This window comes from Dermacentor albipictus, chromosome 2, assembly GCF_038994185.2.
Source record: "Dermacentor albipictus isolate Rhodes 1998 colony chromosome 2, USDA_Dalb.pri_finalv2, whole genome shotgun sequence".
NCBI lineage: Eukaryota > Metazoa > Arthropoda > Arachnida > Ixodida > Ixodidae > Dermacentor > Dermacentor albipictus.
In genome coordinates this window covers 156827239-156851816 of record NC_091822.1, presented here as the reverse complement: position 1 = coordinate 156851816, position 24578 = coordinate 156827239, and the positions used below count along the sequence as shown (strand labels likewise).

At 45.5% G+C, this 24578-nt stretch overlaps 1 protein-coding gene across 2 annotated transcripts; it reads right to left on the bottom strand.

Moving 5' to 3' along the window:
• Positions 1-2055: 2055 nt before the first annotated feature.
• On the bottom strand, positions 2056-24197 carry LOC139055572 (carbonic anhydrase 7-like). Of its 2 annotated transcripts, XM_070533091.1 has the most exons (9): positions 24143-24197; positions 23965-24028; positions 22662-22748; positions 19469-19552; positions 18943-19104; positions 9337-9485; positions 7543-7632; positions 5081-5308; positions 2056-2429 (listed from the first exon to the last, which is right to left on the bottom strand). In XM_070533091.1, exons 1-9 carry the CDS (start codon positions 24179-24181, stop codon positions 2175-2177), a joined length of 1158 nt encoding a protein of 385 aa, XP_070389192.1. In that variant the 5' UTR covers positions 24182-24197; the 3' UTR covers positions 2056-2174. The 2 variants fall into 2 exon arrangements, with proteins under 2 accessions (XP_070389192.1, XP_070389193.1); XM_070533092.1 differs by lacking the exon at positions 5081-5308.
• Positions 24198-24578: the final 381 nt, after the last annotated feature.

Below are 24578 nucleotides of genomic sequence, written 5' to 3'. Positions count from 1 at the left end.
GTAACCGAACTGCGTAGGTGCGCGCACTCAAGAAAACTGTTTTGTTGTGTGCCCATCAAAAAAAGCAACACGCGTGGCAAACTTCCGCTAATCTTCCTCTTATCGCCAAGCAGCTAGGGCAACTAGTTTTCGCGAGTCTTATAAAAATGAAAAGGAACGGAAACACATGCACGGCGGCATCCTTCCTAAGCGCACCCCTGTGAGCACTAGAGCGAGAAACAAGCGGTCGCCCTATGAGCGATTAGGAACGAGATAGCCATCAGTTTCGCAAGTGCAAAAAGCCGAAAACCGCCCGCCACGGAGCAAGATAGCCCTGGCTACAACCAGAAGCTACGTATCATTTTATAGCTGTCATGGAGAACGCGTTTTATTTTTTACTGTGCTCAAATGGCTGAGGCGTAGCAGCAGTTGCTCTTCGGGCTACAAGCGTTAAAGAAGCGCGCGAGAGTTCCCTCAGTAGAAGCGGAGTAAAAAAAAAAATGCAAGGACTCTGGTAGAAGTCAGGCGCGCGCGGCCGAACGGGAGCAACACTCGACCGGTTGCCCTGGCAACCGAAACAGCGGTAATTTCTTCCCATGCCGCCAGGTGCCGCCAGCATGAAAATATATCCGCGGGCTTGTGACCTTTTCTGGTCGCCGCAAACAGCGGAGTTTCCACTCCTATATTTCTTGCTCCGTGGGTACGGGAAAGGGCGGGGGGGGGGGGGGGGGGGACAGTCGTGCAGGCAGAAAACAACATGGTCAGTGTAAACAGAATACATGCACTATCAGTAACCAATTAGACAAAGACTAAGAAGAACAACAATTATAATTGGGCAGCGAATACAATTTTGTTCTAGTGCAGTTCAAGAAGGAAATACAAACACCGGCGCAGGCATATTTCCAGAGACGCATCCATTAATACTAATTAGTCAGCACACAGGCACACAGCTGCATACAAGCATATACAAACACATATTGATCAGTAATATGTAACTAACAAAGGCAAAATCAGACATCCGCCCGTTCGCAGCAATTGCTACAAAGGAAACCCGTACGGGTTCCTCGAAAGAAAAGCCTCGCAGTTGAAGAAAAATTCTTCCTGGTCCAGGACTCGAACCCGGGACCAGGACCAGACCTGCCGGTCCCGACGTGGGACTAGGCGGGTGCGCGACGAGTTCGGGTCCTCGCCAAACCTGCAATAAAGTTTCTTCACTCACTCACTCACTCACTCACTCACTCACTCACTCACTCACTCACTCACTCACTCACTCACTCACTCACTCACTCACTCACTCACTCACTCACGCAGCTTGGCGAAGGCGTCGGGGTCCATATTACATATGGCAGTGGCATTTACAAATACGCAAGATTTGTCAGCACTAAACACGAAGGAAAAAAATTAACATAAGAAAGAAAACATATTCAACAATAATGTTGAATTTCGAAATGAAAATCACGCGATAAATAGTACAGAATAGTAGCGTGTTTTGTACAAAAGTGTTCCGAGCACCGGCATTATAGGCACATATTCACGCAACAGTGAAAAGAAACACCGCAACTTTCGCAAACGGTAATGCGAGACAGTCGCCTCGGAGTTACAAGTACACCGACAGAATACAACAGGAACAAACTGTAAATCATCGGCAACGATCATGCGCATTAGCCTGGTATTGCATGCCGGCCGGATGACAAGTACGGTTTTATTAGGCACGCGAACAGGCAAGTCGATTTCACATATCTGTGCACACGACTTACTCAAAAGCGAAAACGATCGATCAAGAAAACTAGCTGCGACACGTCCACTTAGTTTGAGAACCGCATACCCATCAGTTCGACTGCGCGTCATTTCAGACTCGGCTGGCATCCAACAATAATGTACACGATGAACGAAACAAAGCGATTGATACATAGAACTTTTCCTAGGTATACTTTGTGGCGCAAAATACATTTCTGGAAAAGGGACAGAAGAAAGGGAGACAGTTGTGGCGCTTCACTGTCTCCCTTTCTAAGAAAATCCCTAGGAAATCTAGGAAATCCTAAGCACCAACTTGCCCAAGAAGAAGTCCTTTTGATACATGGCACGTTTCGTATATGCTCACGATCTGCGTGGACCCACGACATGCGATGTCCTCCGCAGTACGAATAAACGTAACTTTAAAAAAAAAAGAAGTAAGAGCAAGGTCCGTGGCGTGCTCAAACGAAGCGCGGCCAGCGTTGAGGTCTCGGAGAGCCCGCCGCCGCCACGACTGCGGCTAGAGCAGCGACGGTGGGCCACGGGGCAGTCGTCGAGGGGGAGGAGGAGGCGTACGAGAAGAACGAGCGGAATACGGTGCGCGTCGACTTGGCGAAGCCACCTTCGTCGGCAATGGGCCTCACGTTGCCCGCCAGCAGGCCGGTGCAAGAGGAGTCCCCGCCCAGACGCCAGTGCAACTTGCGCATCTCCTCCAGCTGCGATCGGGAGAGAGAGAGAGCACTGAGAAACAGTCGTCGTGATACGCGGGCGCCGTTTCACACGCGAAAGATCGACGGCGGCAGCCAGGACTGACCCTGCTCTCTCGGGTGATGCGGCGTTCCCTCCAATGATGGGGGCCCGTCCGCCCGTACCACCGTGTGTATGTATGTATGTATGTATGTGTGTGTGTATGTATGTATGTATGTATGTATGTATGTATGTATGTATGTATGTATGTATGTATGTATGTATGTATGTATGTATGTATGTATGTATGTGTATGTGTGTATGTATGTATGTATGTATGTATGTATGTATGTATGTATGTATGTATGTATGTATGTGTATGTGTGTATGTGTGTATGTATGCATGTATGTGTGTATGTATGTATGTATGTACGTGTGTATGCATGTATATGTGCATGTATGTATGTATGTATGTATGTATGTATGTATGTATGTATGTATGTATGCATGTATGCATGTATATGTGCATGTATGTATGTATGTATGTATGTGTGTATGTATGTGTGTATGTATGTACGTGTGTATGTATGTGTGTATGTATGTGTGTATGTATGTATGTATGTATGTATGTATGTATGCATGTATGTATGTATGTATGTATGTATGTATGTATGTATGTATGTATGTATGTATGTATGTACGCATGTATGTATGTATGTATGTATGTATGTATGCATGTATATATGTACGTATGTATGTACGCATGTATGTATGTATGTATGTATGTATGTATGTATGTATGTATGTATGTATGTATGTATGTATGTATGTATGTATGTATGTATGTATGTATGTATGTATGTATGTATGTATGCGCGCATGTATGTACGCGTGTATGTATGTACGCGTGTATGTATGTATGTATGTGTGTGTGTGTGTGTGTATCTGGCGCAGACACGCGCACACACACATACATCGATCGATACTTGCACTGTACAAACCATTACTCTAAAGCAAGCTTCTCCGCACATAGAGTGTTCTTGGGAAGAAGCCAGCTTTGGCAAGCAGCCGAGTAGACCATAAATATGATCGCTTGGCGCAAACAAGGAAGGACGGGAAGGAACAAGGGGAGCGCCAACTTTCGACTGCTTATTCTGTATTGTATACCGTCCACTATATACACGCAAGCGAATGCGCAACATACAGAGCTTCTTCAATCGCGCCACATCCTAATCACAGCCGGCTATCAAAAAACCTTCTTTCTGCATGCGAAAGTGAAACTGATGTGTCGTTAATACGAGATGAACCTCGCTCTCTAACACGAAACGCCTCTAACAGTTCACGTACCATGGTGTTCCTGCTTCTTCAGAGAATCCGCATCTTGTCCAGTCGTGGCTCACACTGATGTGATGTGAAGTGCCTATAGGCAAATGTGCTCCGTCTTTACCTTTCAGTGACAGCTCATGTTCCCGCGCACGCTCACTTACGCGACGCCCAGTCTGGCCGACATATGTCTTACCGCAAGACAGCGGAAACTCATAGACGACTCCGGTAGTCCATTTTATGCACGGCTTGGCATGTATTTTACAACAACCACGTTGCTTGCTCCCATCAGAAAGTATGCGTGGACACAGGATGGGCCAGCTTGCGTGGAGCAGAGAAAAGACTGGCACCCCACGTCTGTCTGCAACCTTCTTTAAGTTGTGGGTTGCACGGTGCATATGAGGTAAGACTTCCGGCCTCACCGCCCTATGCGCTTGCTCGGCCCTTCTCCTGTGCTCGTCGCTTTTAAATTTCTGGAGGAGCGACTCGAAAGAGCGAGTTTTCATCTTGTATTAGCGACACATCAGTTTCACTTTTGCATGCAGAAAGAAAGTGTTTTTTTTTTTTTATAGCCGGCTCTGATTAGGATGTTGCGCGATTGAAGAAGTTCTGTATGTTGCGCATTCACTTGCGTTTATATATTGGATGGTATGTAATATAGAATAAACAGTTGAAACTTGGCGCTCTCCTTGTTCTCTTCCGTCCTTCCTTGTCTGCGGCAAGCGATCGTATTTATGGTCTACTCAGTAATACGAACCGACTAGCCCAGCAAGATGCACTTTTGGCAAGCAGTTTCTTTGGTGAGCTTCGGGGACACCTTTCCTGTTGTGACGACAGGTGCATTCCTGGGGAGGTATTCTGTAAAGAGTCCACCTAGTGGACGCGTCCCTGTCGTCTGCTGCTGAAGTGCCGACCGGCTGTGGCGCCCGAGTTGCTGCAGACGAGCAGCCCAGCCAAGCAAATCAGAACTTCAACAGCAGACGAAGTGGACACGACCACTAGGTGGACTCTTTACAGAATACCTCCCTGCAGGTGTAGCAACAACGTAGATTCCTAGTACGCCTCTTTCCGCTAACACGCAGCGTATAATGGACGGGGACGAGAGAAACACGAACAAGACGGCTGCGCCATATCTTTGGTTCGTGTGTGCCTTGTCGCGTCGTCTGCACTGTTCGCCACGCTTGGTTCATGCATAACCGCCGTCAGGTCGAAATAACGTCTGAGCCCGACTGCGACAGTCGAATCTCCTTGCGTCGAGCTCGACTAAAAAAGAAAAAAAAAGGAAAGGGTAAAAAATTGTCGTATTTATCGTCTGTCGCCGTTTAAGGCAAGAGTGCGACCTCTCCAAGCACAGTGCCTGTTTTTGGCCTATTGGGACGGTCCTCTGGAAGACGACGTTGATGGTTCGCTCGGTGCATGGCGGGAAGGACAGGGACCCCGGGTAGATGTAGTACTCGAGCGTGGAGCGAGGTATCAGAGACGACATCAGGAACTCGGTGGTCGTGTGCAGGCCCTGTTCGTCGCCGTGCAGCTCCTGGATGGCGTCCAGGAACGGAGCCAGGTCCTCGTTGTCGTCGCTCGTCTCCTGTGCGCATGCGCCGCGGGTCCAGACGGTCGTCATGCCGACCCTGCCGTTTGGCGCCGTCTGTCTGTGCCGTTTCCTCGCACTAATTCCATCATTATTAGCGTGAACCGACTAGCCAAACTTTCCCGTTCTATTAAAAAGTTGGCTGTTTTATTTACTTTCTTCTTCTGATTACAAAAAAAATGTATTTAGTTTTTCTTGCAAGTTTATTATTTCGTGAGATAACTTTTATCTCCATTTAGTTTTGAATCAGAGGATAAATAGCTGCTGCACAGAAACGTACAAAATGGCACATGGCTAAATATGTGAAAGCGTAAGGCACACAACGCTGGAAGTACTTTTATATGACTGAGTCATTCCTTTCTATTCTATGACACGTTGAAATTCGCTGTGCCGAACGTGACCTTGCAGTGGTCACTCAAAAGAAAATACTGTGAAAACTTCGAGGCAAAACTTTCTTTTTTTCAAAATCTCCTCCAGGCATATAGCTTCATGCTATCAAAAAGAATTATTCTTCTAAATGCAAGACCTGCCGGTACATCGCGGCCACAGCTTTTCTGGGTGTGAAATTAGTATCTGGAGAAAGTGATGAAAAAACAAACAAATGTCGCATCGAATCAAGAACAGCCGGAGAAACAACACGCGTACTTACACTACGCGCAAAGCTTCAGTATAGGCTCCAGGAGCAGAGACAAAGATGGCGACACGCTAAGCCCTGAACACAAGCGCTGCATGTGCTATAAAGGGTGAGTGCGCCGTTTTTGCGTCGACGCAAGTTGATAGGTCACCTGCGCTATGTATTTTAAAATTGATATTACGGCTGAACTATCGACAAACGTTGTAAAAAAGGACTTAATTGGCAGATAAATAGAATAATACTAGATCGAGCTTTTTGACAATTTTTCCATCTTAAGACCTCCAGACACCCACCTCCCTCCCACCCCACGCCCGCTCCACCCCTCCTTATGGGGGCCCTGGTGCTCGAAAAAAAAAAAACTTTACTATTGTTTAAACAATTTGAATGAAATTTGGACAGTGTAATCTATCTTTAACTGCTGATTTCAAATCCGCAATTATTGTTTTTTTCCTGGGATAAATATTACTTATCATATCCGAGGCAGGATGTTCTTTGTTTAGGGCCTGAGTAGCTAATTAACAGCAAATTGTGCACACAGAAGCGATTATGAAAGTTCATAGTATGTCGTAAGTTATAAGTCATCGTTCCAGGCCATTTTTAAACGATGGCTTAGATTGTCAAACTTAGTCATAAGAAATGCCCACCTTGATGCTAAAGAATTAAAAAGGGTTATTTCGAAAATTGCCTCGAAAAGTATCAAAACAAAATTTATTTCACTGCATACCACATCCATTTACCTTTCTATGAAAAAAAATCAGTACGGTAACCCAAGTAGAACAAAAGATGTTGCTCCTCCACAACACAAGGGGCACGATAATTGTTTTGAGAAATGCCCCTTTAGAAATCCCCCTTAAAGCTATGAGCGCTGATCGATACGTTAAACGAGATAAGACAGAACTCATATACACTCAGCTACTACACCATGTTTAGAGCGACAGAAACTTAACCTAGCTGGTAGGTACCCACATTAGAAAACGCTACGCGGTAGGGGTACACCGACTATCAACTGAAAGGTCGCGCAGTGGCGGAACAGAAGGCAAGGCGCAAAACTGATCTGCGCATGCTCAGGAAGGGCGTCGCCAGCCGTCGAATTTACAGCGGCGTTCGTAAACTTAGGGAGTTTCTGCTGTCCATTTCCCGGTACTTCTGCTGTCCGTGTCTGCACAACTGCCTTTTTTCTAACATAAACTATAAATATGCTGTGTTCCATTGACCGCTACCGTAAATACACCGCAGCACCATTACCATCAAAGTTGCTATACTATCGTACGCAATCTTTTTTTTTTTTTTAACGGACATACGTGCCGTGCGACACCTCAACGTTCGCATTGTGCCGTTGAACAACAACGCCACACGAGGTCGTCACCATCGCTGCTTCTCCAGCATGTGTCTCTCGGTATTCCTGTACTACACACATTAGCACGCCTATACGCTAAAACACTCTATTGCCTTCATTACCCTCCTATCACGGTTTCTCTACGCTCATTTCCTCTCTATTGTATTTATTACCCTCCCTATCGCGGTTGCTCCATACTCATGCCCTATCTTACCTCTCCCTCTATTAACCATTCGGTTCTTTACAACCCGTCTTGCTTACCTCAAAAAGTATGACGAGCACTAGCAGACCGTTGGCTTCCTTGAGACAGTCATTATCGCTCGTAAGCTCTGTGCTGTGTATTAGCTGCACCTGCAAAAATAAATAAATAAATAAATAAACGTGGCTTATCCTGAGTTCCTTCTCCGTACACTGTGCATTAATAAGCCAGATTCCAACCTAGAGAAAGGAACAAAAAAGAAAGCTGCATGCTTGTTTTCTTGTCCTATGTTTGTTTCAAGGAGGTTCCCGTTTATATTGTAAGCCGCGTAGGTGCGAAGCACCGCTAATTAAGCGCGTTAATTACCAGGGTCCTGGCACCAACGATACCGGAACTTTGGCTGCAGAGCCCCGTGCGAGGCGACCGAAGCCTTGCTAGTGCGTTTCGTGAGACAACTGGACTGGACTGTAAAATAATTCACACCCTTAGAAGTGAAAAAGAGTGTAGATGTGTCTATAACCGACACCCTTAGGGTGTTACTTATATAACGGACACCCGAATGGTGTGAGTTATAGACACATTTACGCGCTTTTTCACTTCTAAGGGTGTAAATTATGTTACAGTGATGGACTGGTGCTTGTGACCGTGTATACGTGAGTGAACGTTCATCTGCGAATGTGCGCACAATGGTTGTCCTTCCGCTATTCTCTCTTTCCTCCTCTCCCCTACCTCACGCATTACCCCGAAACACGCTCATCACGTGTGTACCGTGTGTCTTAGCTGAAGTTAGACGAGCTGTTAAAAATAAATTATGGGGTTTTACGAGCCGAAACCACTTTCTGATTATGAGGCACGCCGTAGTGGAGGACTCCGGAAATTTCGACCACCTGGGGTTCTTTAACGTGCACCTAAATCTAAGTACACGGGTGTTTTCGCATTTCGCCCCCATCGAAATGCGGCCGCCGTGGCCGGGATTCGATCCCGCGACCTCGTGCTCAGCAGCCTAACACCATAGCCACTGAGCAACCACGGCGGGTAGACGAGCTGTTCAACGAGAAAAAAAAAAACAGAAAATAACGATTTAAAAACAGGGTGCTAGATAAAACTTCACCATTTATGGTGTTCGGTCGTCATCAGACTTCCGACGACCAAACACTCTAGGTCTTAATATCGTACCTTGTACCATGTATTTCATTTCTTTTTTTAATTCTTTTTCGTTGAACAGCTTGGTTATATAGCGTTAGCTGGGACACCCTATATATGTGTCTAGTGAATAGCTACACATTATTTCCGACAAGCCGATTTTTCTTTTCTGTGTCCCCCCCCCCCCCCCCAAAAAAAAAAAGATGTCTCGTTACACGAGTGTTTTTGCATTCGTCCTCGTCAGAATGCAGTCGCCGCGAGTTCGTGCTACGTAAAGTAGCAGAACGACAAATTCTTGCAAGTGCTTCCGATTTTAGCGAGAGAGCTCGATGATAAGCAGCGCTGAAACGCGCTTAGGAGTAGAAACACGTACGCAGGACATTTATAGCGTTAAAGTTCTCATTTCGGGTGAAAAACGAGGCATGACCTTTCGGAAGAGCCCCCCCCCCCAAAAAAAAAAAAAAAATTAAAATGTGCGGGGACAATCGCACACCGACAGCAAACGCGTACTTCCTCGTCGTTCATGCACGCAGAAAAATTTTGGACATTTCGCCATGTCATCTCGAATTCGCCATCTTGCTTGCACCGGCGGGATCGGAGGCTACACATGTTGCATCGAGCATACATATACGGCTCAGAGACGGCCGCACCGGAAGCATCGACCTCTCTGGATTAATCCGAAACAACGGCTGCACGCAATTTACAGAACATACCTCGGCGGCGTAGCCCTGTTTCTCGATGAGGTGCTCTGAGCCCGAGTCTCGTCCCTTGCCAAAGTGTATGGTGCCCATGAAGAAGCTGTACTGCACCTGCAGGGGCCCGCCGAACACGCCGAGGTCCAGGCCGAACGGGTAGAAGAACACTGCGCAGTAGGACGTTCTTGTGGGCCAGTTAGTTCACACTTTGGAGGAAGGTTAAAACTGCGCGAAAAAAAAAAAATCGAGGACAAGAAGCGAAAGGAACACGCAACACACCACAAGCAAAACTCTTGCTTGGGCTAGTTGGTTCATGCTTGAAGCAGCAAAGGCAAGGCGCAGAATACCAGGACTCAAGAAGAAGAACACGAACGACAGGACGAACGACAGGAGGCGCTGGTCTTGTCGTTCGTGTTCTTCTTCTTGAGTTCAGGTTTTCTGCGCCTTGCCTTTACTACACCGCGAGCGCAGACTGCCAACTGTTCATTCTTGAAAATGGAAGCACAGACTATTTCAAGCAAGATCCCAGGCCCGTGACCACATCGTCCCTCACAGTTGTGCAGATAACATATGAGAATTCGGCAGGCTAACTCTAACACCGCTTGTAGCGAATAAACAAGAGTGAAAGAGAAACTGAACCACTCTATTGTACGCACAAACACTGAACAGTCAAAAAACGGAGATCGGCACATGTCATAACGGTAACTGAAGTGTAGGCGACAAGTGAGGGGATGAAAAAGCGCGATGGTACCTATAAACCATGGTTAAATCAAGCTCAACACTAGTGACGTAAAAAGGGACAAAAGGTAACGAAGATGACAGGATGAAAAGACAACAATCAAACGAAGTAAAGGCGAAGGTGACACTATTAAATACCTGAAAACTTGTGAAAATGGCATGAGGGACGAGTAATAGAACACGGTAATATATGATGAAGCTCAGCCTGAACTCCCGAGTGATTACATTCACGCATGGAAAAAAGCCAAGCAGACCGCGCGTAAAGGCTACTTTTTGTTGTTGTTGTTGTTGTTGTTGTTGTTGTTGTTGTTGACAAGTAGCTTCCCAGAAAAGCAATTTCTTTGTGTAAAAGCGAAACAGACGGCGTGCTGACACACTTGTCGCTAGATTTTGTGAATGTGGAATGCTTTCACAATCTCCCTTTCTGTCTGGTGTCTCGATCTGAACAAAAAGGTCATGTTTAAAAAATCGGCTTGCGTAGCATGCGTTGGCACAAGTTCCAATTCACTGACAGACAGGAAAGAACAGACATACATACATACATACATACATACATACATACATACATACATACAGACAGACAGACAGACAGACAGATAGATAGATAGATAGATAGATAGATAGATAGATAGATAGATAGATAGATAGATAGATAGATAGATAGATAGATAGATAGATAGATAGATAGATAGATAGACAGACAGACAGACAGACAGACAGACAGACAGACAGACAGACAGACAGACAGACAGATAGATAGATAGATAGATAGATAGATAGATAGATAGATAGATAGATAGATAGATAGATAGATAGATAGATAGATAGATAGATAGATAGATAGATAGATAGATAGATAGATAGACAGACAGACAGACAGACAGACAGACAGACAGACAGACAGACAGACAGATAGATAGATAGATAGATAGATAGATAGATAGATAGATAGATAGATAGATAGATAGATAGATAGATAGATAGATAGATAGATAGATAGATAGATAGATAGATAGACAGACAGACAGACAGACAGACAGACAGACAGACAGACAGACAGACAGACAGACAGATAGATAGATAGATAGATAGATAGATAGATAGATAGATAGATAGATAGATAGATAGATAGATAGATAGATAGATAGATAGATAGATAGATAGATAGATAGATAGATAGATAGATAGATAGATAGATAGATAGATAGATAGATAGATAGATCAGTGCTCCTCGCTGTCGCAGCGCGCTGGCTGACCGCTGCTGAGTGACGTAAGCGGAACGTCGCCTGGAAGGGCGCGGCTTTGCGCTCGGTGCAGCCTCCCAGTCTCGGTAATTCACCTGCCACAGTTCTGCGGGCAATCGTGTTTTACCAGATTCAATGTTTGATATGGTTTGTATGGAGAGCTCGCTTCAATTTCCGCAATTACGATAAGCCCGCTGAAACTACACGCCAAAAAGATGATTAGTGGATTTTTGTCGCTTAGCGACTAATTACCACTTATCGTCCGTCACTCCGTGGTCGGCACCCCTGACGGCATGTCTCCGAAGGGACCTTCCTTTTATTTGAGAACGGTTATTTTTAAATATTATCTAAAGCTTCATAGAAACACCTGGTATAGTTAATAGGTATAATTACGCCATTGTATAAGATCATATACGGGGTATATTGTCATTGCTAATAGAGACTAACGAATTTATTTATTTATTTTTTATTTATTTATTTATTTATTTATTTATTTGTAACTTCGTGGTTGGCGGCGATCTGGCAGCGCACCGCCTATTATACAAAGCTTCCCCGCTATCGGGCGAGCCATTGGCGTCGACATAGGAGACGCATGCGTACGGTTTGCACATCGGGCTGTTACGTCACTTTATGGTTGGCAGCGATCTGACAACCCACCGCCCACCATACAAAGTTTGCCTGCTGTCGGGGGAGCCGTTGGCATCGACATAAGAGACGCACGCGTATGGTTTGAAAATCGGGCTGCTGTGCCTGCAGCATGAGGGGTTCGTTCTAGCTGAGAAGAAAACTTATTCACCCGTAAGCACGCTTACAACTGTGGTTTGAAGGAAAAGTACAATATAAGGTACAGCACATGTAATACATCATACTTGATGTAAACAAAACAGATTAGCAAATGAAATAATATATGGTGTCTGCTTGACACTGGCCTTGCTACACACAACAACAACAACAAAACTCGTTACAGCGTCCACGCAAACGCATTATTGTCAGCCTCAAATTTATGAAAGGTACCCGGGGAACATACAGATACAGTGTCAACTCAGGCAACAGAATTAAGCATTATTCTGGCTGTAGAAAGACTTTGCTTCGGGAGACCGTTATGTACCGCGTAAACCAGCGGCGAAGAAACTCGGCTTCACCGAGTTTGAACAACTGTTCTTCAAGATAACCCCATACTATCACCGGTAGTTTCCGCATTCTTGGGTACATTGCTCTATTTGACTGCCGAGATCGTTCTGCGATGTTGCAGAAGCACCACAAAACGTAGCTAGCGCTGTAGTAGACGAGATTCGCAAACCGATCTCGGCGCTGTGGTGGCCGCACGATGGATATTCCGAACATTCTTGCAACTAGCATCCATAAGGTGCGTGCTACAACGCAGTTCTTTACCATATGCATTAGCTGACAAGGAAATTTATTCACCCGTAGGCACACTTACAACTGTGGTAGGAACTAAAAGTACAATATGAGGTACATCACATGTAATACATCATACTTGATGTAAACAAAACAGATTAACTAATGAAATAATAAATGGTGTCTTCTTGACACTGGCTTTGCCACACACAACAACAACAACAACAAAACTCATTTCCGCATCCACGCAAAAGCATTATTGTCGGCCTCGAATTTATGAAAGGTACTCGGGGCACATACAGACACAGTCTGAACTCGGGCAACCGAATTGAGCATTATTCTGGCAGTAGAAAGACTTTGCCTCGGGAGACGGTTATGTACCGCGTAGACCAGCGGCGAAGAAACTCGGCTTCACCGAGTTTGAACAGCTGTTCTTCAAGATGACTCCATATTATCACCCGTAGTTTCCGCATTCTTGGGTACATTGCTCTATTTGTCTGCCGAGATCGTTCTGCGATGTTACGGAAGCACTACAAAATGTAGCTAGCGCTGTAGTAGACGAGACTCGCAAACCGATCTCGGCGCTGTGGTGGCCGCACGATGGATATTCCGAACATTCTTGCAACTAGCTTCCACTACTCTATAGAAGGAAGTTTCGGCCGCGTTTACGTCTGTTAGAGCCGGGTAACAGACGCACACGCCTAAATGTTATCGCCCATGACCATCACAGTTACTCTGGGAATCTTTGTAAGCTTCTGGCAAATACTTCGAGAATTTTATGATTAATGAGAAAATCATGCAGTCTTTGTGGACCGCTTCGGTAGTAGCGAAAGTCTTTTAGCCCAATATCTGCCATGCAAAGCCCTAAAATTTGTAGGACGTTTAGGCTGGAACGCGAAAGTATTCAAAGATCCCTAGCAGTTTCTCACGCTACCCGGTGACTGCACCTTATGTAACCGTAACGTTTACCGGGAGACGGTGGCTAACTGTATACATATATGTACGAACGCGAGCTTTCTGGCAGAAACACGGTCTCTTGCGTAGGCCGATCCCGGAGGTAGCCCACAGTTGCGCCAAGAAAATTATGTCATCTTCAGGTTTGTATTATTGTTTCGCGCTTTTAAGAGGAAGCTTTAGGTTGGGTGCTCCTATCTAAATACATGTAAAGGGAGAATTCGTTTTTCTCGACATCCACTACACGTAATTTGACGAGGTTTGTTGCATTTAAAAGAAAAACTTAAAATCTAGTAGCTGTTGTTTTCGAATTTTCGAGCTAGGGGGGTCAATTCTTTATTATAAATTGGCAAACATCGCAAAATTTCTGAAAACGAAACTATCAAGTTTAATACTCCGTTACTCAGCAATGAAAAACGATACCATAATTCTGTGAATTGCATATTATAGTAAATCTAAGGCAGACAAAATTGATATGTTACACGTGATTCTCAAAAAACTTAATAATGTGGAAATACAGCTTCTGCAGAACCTTTGTACACAAAGTAACAAATTCACGTAATATGTAAATTGACGTATCGAATTTGTCCGCTTTGAATGATCTAATGGATGCCGTTTACAGAACCGCGATATCTATTCATGATGTAGAGGTATTATTGTATAAACTTTGTGCTTCTATTTTCTTTGAACTTTCGCATTTCTGAAAATCTTTTTAACAAAATTCAGGCCCTAAATCGTAATTCCTCTTCCAACAGTCACTAAAATTTACCTTTCTCTCTCAAATGCAACAAATCTCATTAAAATCGGTCCATGGGTTACCTCAAAAAAACTTTTTTTGCGTTTTACATGTATTTCAATAGGCCACGTCGGAGTTGGGCCCGAGCTAAAGCTTCTCTCGGAAGCTTTAGTTCGGCTCCTACTCCTACGCGGCCTATTGAAATACATGTAAAACGCAAAAACGCTTATCTGAGGTAACCCCTGGACCGATATTAATAAAATTTGTTGCATTTGAGAGAGAAAGTTAAATTGTAGTGACTCTTGCAGGCGGAATTTCGATTTAGCGCCGGAATTTCAAATATTCGACAGTTTGAAAAAGAAAAGAAATAGAAGCACGAAGTTTACAAATTCGTAGCTCTGCATCAAAAACAGAGATCGCTGTTCTGTAAACGGCATCCATTAGATCATTCAGAGCGGACAAATTCGATATGTAATTTTACATCTGTCGTGAATTTGTTACCTTGGATACAAGGGTTATGCATACTACGAAATTTTTTTTCATATTCATGTGTAACAAATCAATTTTGTCCGCTTTAAATGTACTATTAAATTCAATTCACAGAATTGTATTATCCTTTTTCGTTGTTGACTTATAGAGTTGTAAACTTGACAGTTTCGTTTCTTGAAAATTTTCGATTTTTGCCGATCTTTAATAAATAATTGACGACTTAACTCTAAAATTCGAAACCAATAGTCACTATATTTTAAGTTTTTCTTTTGAATGAAACATACCTCGTCAAATTTGGTGCAGTGGTTGCCGAGAAAAACGAATTCTCCTTTTACGTATATTTAGATAGGAGCACTCAAGCTAAAGCTTCCTCTTAATACTTCATTCTGAGAAGATTAACACACAAGGCGTGCGTTGTCGGTGTTTTGTTTCATGACATTTATTTGCGGGCTGTCATTCTAAAAATTCCGAGGGATAACTTTGTCAAGAATGTAAGACAAGGTACGAGCAACTTCGGTGATGGAATGGCGAGGCCATATAACCCGCATATGCATTATAAGAAACATCCCGGGGAAAGCGGCAGTAACTGGACAGTAGTCCTAAAGAGGATGCTTTCGCCCCTCAAGGGACTAACTGCAGGAATGTGCGTGCCATGTGCAAATTTCGGGGACTGAGTGTTTAATCCCTGGTCGGAAAGAGAGGAAACGGGAGGACGAACGGGAACAGTTACTCCTCATCCACTCCACACCGTGTTAAAAAATTAAATTATGGGGTTTTACGTGCCACAACCACTTTCTGATTATGAGGCACGCCGTAGTGGAGGACTCCGGAAATTTCGACCACCTGGGGTTCCTTTAACGTGCACCTAAATCTGAGTACACGGGTGTTTTCGCATTTCGCCCCCATCGAAATGCGGTCGCCGTGGCCGGGATTCGATCCCGCGACCTCGTGCTCAGCAGCCTAACACCATAGCCACTGAGCAACCACGGCGGGTTCCACACCGTTTTCGTCCCGTGTCGTAGAGTGATGCGGCGAAAGCGGTATTGTCTATAAATCGTGAATAGTTGGAAGTTTGTGCCCTGACTATTTAGCTACACGCAAAGCAGCACTTTGCCTCTTAGTGAGAAAGTTGAGTGAATTTCAAAAGGTGAAACGTGAAGAGCCATGCACGAATTCCTGTACACACCATAAGTGAACGATACACATTAAACGCACAAGTTGTTGATGGACTGCTAGATTTTCTTGGTCGATAGTACCCAAGTTCCTTCCGTTCCAAGTAGATCACAAATTTAACTGAAGCGATGTGTAGCTCAAACTAGGTACGCTAAGCGACCGAAAAGTTGGCCTTCTCGGTCGTCTTGGGTGCCCCTTCTGAGCTCGCTACACGTACATCACGCGATTTCTCAGTTTATATCACCCCAAGAAAATTCGGGCCGATTTCTTTTTCCAGTCGCTTATTGGTGGACTCTCCCCGCATAGCGTGAACAAAATGCCGAGTCTCTTTTATATGGCCGCACCTGTGTTCCGGTATTAACATTGTCTCAGTATCCCGTCCCGTCAATGCACCCAATGGCGGCGGGTGTCTTTTTAAACGTTTCACGTACAGTGTCCTATCTTGTATTTTCGCCAAACCGGAAATAAAGAAAAACAAAAAAAAACCTGTCGTGGCGAAGTGGTTAGAGTACCTGACTAGCAAGCGTGACGACGTGAGTTCGAATGCTGCTTTCGTGCACCTTTTTTTTTCTCTTTTCTTTCAGCTCAGTAATCTTTTTTTATCCGGGTATAAACGGCTAATTTGGTTATTTCCATCCTTGAGGAGCATCGGAAACAATGACCGTTGCTCCCTTGAGGAGCGTCGGAAAAGAGCAGTGCTCGAAGGAGTAACCGCATGGGGGAGTAACAGTTACGTCGCTTCGCACTTACCCCCCCTATAAGGGGAGTAATGGTTGAGGAAGATCAGTTCCTCCCCTAAAGGAGTAACCTCAATACCCCCTTTTCTCCTTTTTCCTCTAAGTGTACCGCACGTCATATAGCAAGGCATGACATATACATATACCTATAGTCGGATACAACTTTAGAAAAATGGGGGCGTTTACTCCTCCGAGGCGGATGCACACGAGCATCCACCAATGGGCGCGCACTCTGGACCGACGTCATGCGCCGGACGGCCGGTGACTTCGCCGCTTCGGTCATATGGGCGGGGCCTCCCCTTTTTTCTAAAGTTGTATCCGACTATAAATACATAGCGGAATTTTCGCTCACTGGGACGCCGGCACCTGACACCGACACGGGATTTCCTGCGACGCGGGGCCCTTGATGGTTTCGCGTTGAATGCTACGCGTTCGACAACGGACGTTCGTCCGTTCGAGTGCGAAAACGGACGAACGAAACAAGGAAGGCTATTCGCTGTAAGTTAGCAGAAACAGGCAAAGAAATAATTCGGTTTTATTCAAGGAATGGTGCTCTTGAACGCGTACATTTGTTGCAGGGCATTTAGGTACAGTGTTTCGTTGCGGGATCGAGCAAAGAACAAAGCCGACAACGGGTATATTAGCGGGGGTGTTCAAATGGCCATCGCGGGGCATCAAACACTATACATGTGTGCTCATTGGTGTTAAGCCATGTAAACGAAGAAGTGTAGGGAATTTCGTTAAAAACAGCTTCGCAGTAAAAAATAGAGGAAAAAAAAATAAAGCACGGTAACCGGTCTTAAACCTTTATGGACGAGTGTTGCGTACCGGCACCAAACCAGAAAAAAAATACTGTGTTGAGCACGAAATAGCTTGCATAAACGTCTTATAACAATAGAAAATGACAATAAGCAAGCGTCTTTTGTCGGGTTGGGGCGGGAACGCAGGAAGTTTGGCCCGGGACTCGTTTTTTTTTTTTTGGAAAGTGCGGCCACGGAGGCCGGTGCGACATCTCCGGCTGCGGGCAGGGGTGCCACGCGTGCGGTGTAGAGCAAATGAAATGTACACCCATGATCCCCACACGGAGAGAGCTCGTCTGCGCGAATTTCGAACGACGCCATTGGTTGGTCGGTGTGAAGCCCACTTCCAGTTTTCGGCATGGCGCTCCCCCCCCCCCTCCCCATTGCTGAAGTAGTTTCGACAAAATAGTTTATTTCTTTCCGTTGATTATGCTTATTCTCGATGTGTTTTGTGTGCATTTAGATGGGACAGTAATCTTATTTATGTGGGATACTTTTATGACTCTTACTTAAAGGATCAAACAAGGTCCATCGCCTAAAATAATTGGCTGAAGGCTTAGCTTGGTTAAGCCTGGAAGATTGCGAAAGGAATACCCTTGGCTGCGCCGTGGTTCATGGTTGCCCTTTGTTAAACTTATGGCTATACATCATCCGACATAGCGCAAGGCAGCGCGCCGACCACTGCGAGGAGCCGAGCTGTAGCCCCATTTATCCTCCTAGCGTGACGTCACACCAGCGAGCGCCCTCTCTCGGTAGCGTCGCAGCAACGGCGCGCAAGGCTTCGCCTCCACCATCGATGCCGCGAGCTGGGGCCCCGTCTCTCGGTCTGGCGTGACGTCACACGGTCACGTGACGCGCAGCTGTGTAAGGAGGCGCCACGACCACCGATGGGCCGAAAGTGCGAGAAGTATTGATTTCGCAATAAAAGAAATGCATCTTTCAGGCAAACACTCCCATTTTGCACTGACGGCCGCGGGTCGTTTTCCCGCAAGGTAACTTTCGCAAGTTTGCCACGCGCCTGTTTTGGTAACTGCTCGGGTCACTACGGCATGTTGCTTGTTCTAGAGCATCGCCAGATTGCAGGCGCCTTGTCGCGCCGCGTTGGTCGCATTACGATCGAGACGGACAGAACAAATAAATATATTACAAAAAGCGCTCGCACCATCACACTAAGGCGCGCGTGAAAGGGACGCCATGAAGAGAAACTCTAATCAATTTATTCTGACGAGAAAAGTGGTGCGTCGATTATTGTGGAGAGCACCGCTTTCCAGTTCAAAGAGAGTGGACAGTCGAAACTTGTCCGTGACGCATAACGAGCTCAGGCAAACGCTACGCTGGCATACTATGCTGTCGTTACACGCTCGAGGACGTTGGAGCGAAGAGACTGTACTTACGCGTCGTGCCGACCATTTCGATGTCAAGCTGCAAGTACGAGTCGTAGTTGAAGAACTGGATGGGATCGAAGTACTTGTACTCGGACTGCGCGAACAGCACCATGATGGGCGACTGCTGGGAGCCGCCACACGAAGGGTACCGACGGTGCCAGGTACTGGAATCTGCACACATCTATCTATCTATCTATCTATCTATCTATCTATCTATCTATCTATCTATCTATCTATCTATCTATCTATCTATCTATCTATCTATCTATCTATCTATCTATCTATCTATCTATCTATCTATCTGTCTGTCTGTCTGTCTGTCTGTCTGTCTGTCTGTCTGTCTGTCTGTCTGTCTGTCTGTCTGTCTGTCTGTCTGTCTGTCTGAACTAGTTAGACTGTTGGACCCACCTAACTTACAAGTTAGTTTTGTTTTTGGAACAAATGAGCTCAATAACAGGTTCGGTGGAACATCAATCTCCTTTTCTGTAACTACTAGTTGTCTCCTTTAGGCTAGGTAAAGCCGAGCGACTCTTACTGAACACTCCAGTGGTGTCGTACTTCAGGCAGAGTGGAAGCGTCTTGTAGCTCCAGTTCTCGAACCTGCAGCTCCGGTAGTTTCCTACGAGTTTAAAGAAGAGGAGCGGCCAGGAGCAGGTTAAAGGGACACTAAAGGGAAAAATTATTCCTTCTGCATCAGTAAATTACCTCTCTACAACACCAAAAACACCACTCTTACAACGATAACACGTTTGGTAAGCCAGAAAAAGCGCAAGAACGAAATACGGTGGCGACGCCTACTGAAGTTCCCGCACCTGGCGGCTGTGACGTCATCGATTTTTACGGCATCTTCTAGGGCCTGCTAATTACATATAGCGGTACAGATTGACTACATTGTGTTCTAAAGGAACCAAATATTAAACATGGCAAGCTTCGGGAACCTTTACTCAGCCAACGCTGCCCAAATGCGAAAACATATTTTGGAATCCCTGACGTCACGCTGACGTACAAGCGGTGGGGTTTCGGCGCGAAATTCAAATACTGATACTTGGGCCTTCATTTTCTCATGTAATAATCAAACTATCTTTTTGAAATGACTGCCTGCAGGGTTCTGAAACAATGCTTCATTAGTCTAAACTGATTTATTGTTTCGCTTTAGTGTCCCTTTAAGAAAGAAGATGGCACGCATACGGAGTCAACGTTATTTTTTTATTTATTTATTTATTTATTTGTTTATTTATACATACTGCAGCCTCGGTGAGGCTATTGCAGGAGTGGGTAGTGAAAAAAAAAGGAAAGCAAGAAAACGAGATACAGGCACAAAAAATATGAATATCAAGTATATGTAATTGCTTTCAAAAATTCTCGCATAGGTAAAGTAAAAAGGCGTAAAAAGCATTAGGCGTAAGAAGGGATATTCGCTATAGGGGTCGCCACCGTACACATGACACGTACAGGATGAAGGAGTGGCCTTACTAAGCGGCTGTCATCAAAAATTCAGCGGCAATTTAGCGGTGAATGCGTAAGCATCACCTCGCACCCCTTTGAGGTCCAGGATCCATGATTTAAATGCCGCTCAGCGCATTGCATAGTGTTGAGCTTACTTGACACACGTTCATCCTCTCTAGGAGCGAAGAGCGACTGGTGGCATATATATATATATATATATATATATATATATATATATATATATATATAATATATATATATATATATATATATATATATATATATATATATATATATATATATATATATATATATATATATATATATATATATATATATATATATAATCCAGAAGAAAGGCGGTTAACCGAGGGTCCCGGTTAAGCCAACAAACACTGGCGCCAAGGGCAACATAGGGGAAACTACTTGTGCTTAACGAATGCAATAAAGAAACGATAAATTAATGGAAATGAAAGTAGATGAAAAAACAACTTGCCGCGTGCGGGCAACGGTACCACAACCTTCGCATTTTGCGTGCGATGCCCTACCAGTTGAGCTACCACTTTGCTACCGATTGAGCTACAATTGAGCTATCTACTTTCTTGGGTATTTATGCTTCCTAGCAGAACACTGGGAGGGTTAGCCAGCGCCACCACTCGCAGACCTTGGCGGCGGATACCCGCCGTGGTTGCTCAGTGTCTACGGTGTTGGGCTGCTGAGCACGAGGTCGCGGGATCGAATCCCGGCCACGGCGGCCGCATTTCGATGGGGGCGAAATGCGAAAACACCCGCGTACTTAGATTTAGGTGCACGTTAAAGAACCCCAGGTGTTCGAAATTTCCGGAGTCCTCCACTACGGCGTACCTCATAATCAGGAAGTGGTTTGGCACGTGAAACCCTATCATTTGTTTTTTTTTTTTGGCGGCGGATTTGGAACATCCCGGCGTTCGTGTTGTCTTTCTCTTCTCCTCCGTGTTCAATTTTGCGCTGGAACGACGTTTCGTAATGCTAATCACAACCAACTAGCCCAGCTGTCCATACTTGGTGGAACATCCTTTCTGCCGCAGGCGTCACGAGAACGGAATCTTTTGGGTGAAGGCAACCGGTCAATAAACATGCTACCTGAAGGCATCAATGTTGCCGGATTCGAGACCCTCGTTATGTAATAAGCGAGAAGAAAGTGGTTAATCGAGGGACCCGATGCGAAGGTTGTGGTATCGTTCCCCCACCTACGGCAAGTTGTTTTTTCATCCACTTTCATACCTATTAATTTATCGTTTTTATTATATTTCATTTATTAAGCACAAGTAATTTCCCCTATCTTGTTGTCCTTGGAGTCAGTGTTTGTTGGCTTCTTATGATATAACTAATAAAAATTCGGCCCCTCGGTTAACCGAGGTAGTCGAACGAGACACGTCGCCATTCTTTTGCCGGAAGCGCCCGTACTTGCCCGTGAAAAGTGAGTCACGAGCTGGAATTCGGCAAAAGGAAGTGTTCGCTTAGTAACACATTCGCAAGAAAGCTTCGAGCAAACATTTCGAAAGAAGGGGGGGGGGGGGGGGCGGGCAGGCCGTGTCGCGGCGTAGATTGGCGCAGTAATGAGACAGCGGCCCGCAACGAGCAGCTACACGACGCTTTCCGACGACAGCAGCTGTCACGTGTGACGTCACTAAAGCTCGTTCAACACGTAGCTTGTCCCGAAGGAAGCATATAGCACCGTAAGATGTGAACGTTTTCTCAATGGGAAGCGCTCTTTGTCTAATCGCTCCGGAGTTCAAAGCATCCGCTCGGCGATTGGCAAATGGTGACGATCCATTGCACACTAAAGATATCGCATTTAACCGTTCCAAGTCTTCGCATTTGACTTGTAGAGGCGATGCACCGGTCCTTAGAACGGACACTGCCGTCTGCATGAGACCTTGAGGGTGAGATCGCATTGCCCTTGAGCAAAAAAAAACACGTCACATTTCAAACAAGGGTTTATACTAGCGACACCGAAGCTTCACGCTATTAGGTTCGAAGAGGTGCGTCGGATATGCACACTTCTTTTTTTTAATCCAGCCCAAACATGCCACAAATGCTTATGGTGAAGAACTCAGTTGAAATTCGTCGGCCACTACACCTGCTGTCGATTTAGCCCTAAGACGAGGCTTCCGCGTGCCTCGCATCGGTCTGGTGAATTCAAGTGGCCAACAGTGCGCGGCATAAGAAGTCTATGTAGTAACGAAGTATATAGTTCGACTCGTGCAGCCTTACTGCAGACTTACTTAGTGCAGACTTACGTATGAACTTTTCGCTGGTCAGCCAGTGGTGGACATCGCCGCTCGTCGAGCGTTGCGAGTGGTTGGCTTCCGAGTAGACCGCCGTGGCTGAAAGTTCAGGTTTGTGCCGTGGGCTGACATTCTCGATTTGCGAAAAAGATCGATTTGCGTAACAAGCACGACGGTTGCCATCGACACCGCAAACTGTCGCCACCACTCGAAATCCACAGCATGCAAAGTGCCTTCTTACTCACTGTCGTGTGCTGACCACGACCGCACGCTCATAGAAGGCAGTATATGCTTTACTGCACGTGCATATATTTACATTTTTTTTGCGGATGAACAGATTAGACAGTACAATCGGCCCATGCATAAACTCTAGACACGACGGAAATTACCGAAAACATCAGGATCACATCAAAGAAACTCGTGTCGAAGCGGTCCTTATTAGGGTACGCAGTTCCAGGCTGTACTGCGCGTCTTAAGAACACTCCGGGTGCTGTCATCACCATATGCAGCGAAAAATAGATATATTAGAAGGTCTCCCGGTAGCCTTTACTGAAAGTTTACCGCACTATAGTGGCAGACGCTGTGCAAGCTCACCCTGCATGGTGTGCGTTACCGGGATACCCTTACGACACTCGCGAAACTCTTACGACTGACAGCGGTGACTCAGTGATCCGGTTGTCTGCTTCTGAGCACGAGGTCGCAAGTTTGGCTACGAGCCATGGCGGTCGCATTCTGTATGAACGGTGCGCGAAAAATGCCCGCGCACTTATATTTAGTTGCACGTTAAAAAAAAACCTCAGTTGCTCTAAAATTCATCCACAGCATCTATCTATCTATCTATCTATCTATCTATCTATCTATCTATCTATCTATCTATCTATCTATCTATCTATCTATCTATCTATCTATCTATCTATCTATCTATCTATCTATCTATCTATCTATCTATCTATCTATCTACTTCTCTGTCTGTCTGTCTGCCTGCCTGCCTGCCTGTCTGTCTGTCTGTCTGTCTGTCTGTCTGTCTGTCTGTCTGTCTGTCTGTCTGTCTGTCTGTCTGTCTGTCTGTCTGTCTGTCTGTCTGTCTGTCTGTCTGTCTGTCTGTCTGTCTGTCTGTCTGTCTGTCTGTCTGCAAAATTAATCTACCCACACAGCGTTCAGCATAGCCATAGTGCAGCTACAGCATGTTCGTCGAGATCAAGCTGTCAGTCAAATTCGTTACACCCGTCATTCCTTTCACCTCGTAGCTGCGTAACCTACAGCACTTGCCACGACGGTTCACCCAGAACGCTCCCCGCCCGACAAGCGTACTTACAGTACGCTCCTTGAGCTGCGCAGTGACTCGAAGTGACCGTCACGTAGAGGGACAGGCAGGACATCTGCGATTTCGTCGACAGCACTCGTATGATTTCGTAGCCGTCAATCTCTTTGCCACGCTGGCTGCAAATTAAGCCATGCGTTTCAGCAGCAGGAAGTGAATGAGTTGCACTCACCCACGTGCGTACCATTCGCCGAATGTGCATGGCGGGCATTCTTCTCGGTCGCGATGCCGATTGGGATGCTGTTGTTCCAACGCCAAAAAAGAAACAAAGAGAAAGAAACAAAGAAAGTATGGTTGTTCGAATAGCGGCATTTCCGAATCGAATCGATTACGAGATTTCGAGAGAAACGACGTCCGAACATCGAGTTGAGTATCAAATATATGTATATTTTTAATGCCTACGCATAGTTTCTGTGGAGTCTGTCTGATAGAAGCTATGCAGAACCAACGCCGTTTCCAACCCACGAATGAGTTTAGCGTGCTTTTTGGAGGTCGTTATTTGTGGCACTACGTTGCACTGTGTGTTATGGGAGGCTCTCCCCTTATGACCGTGCCTTACACGTACGTACGCGGGAGACAATCGGTAGCTCGATCGCGTCACTTCCTCA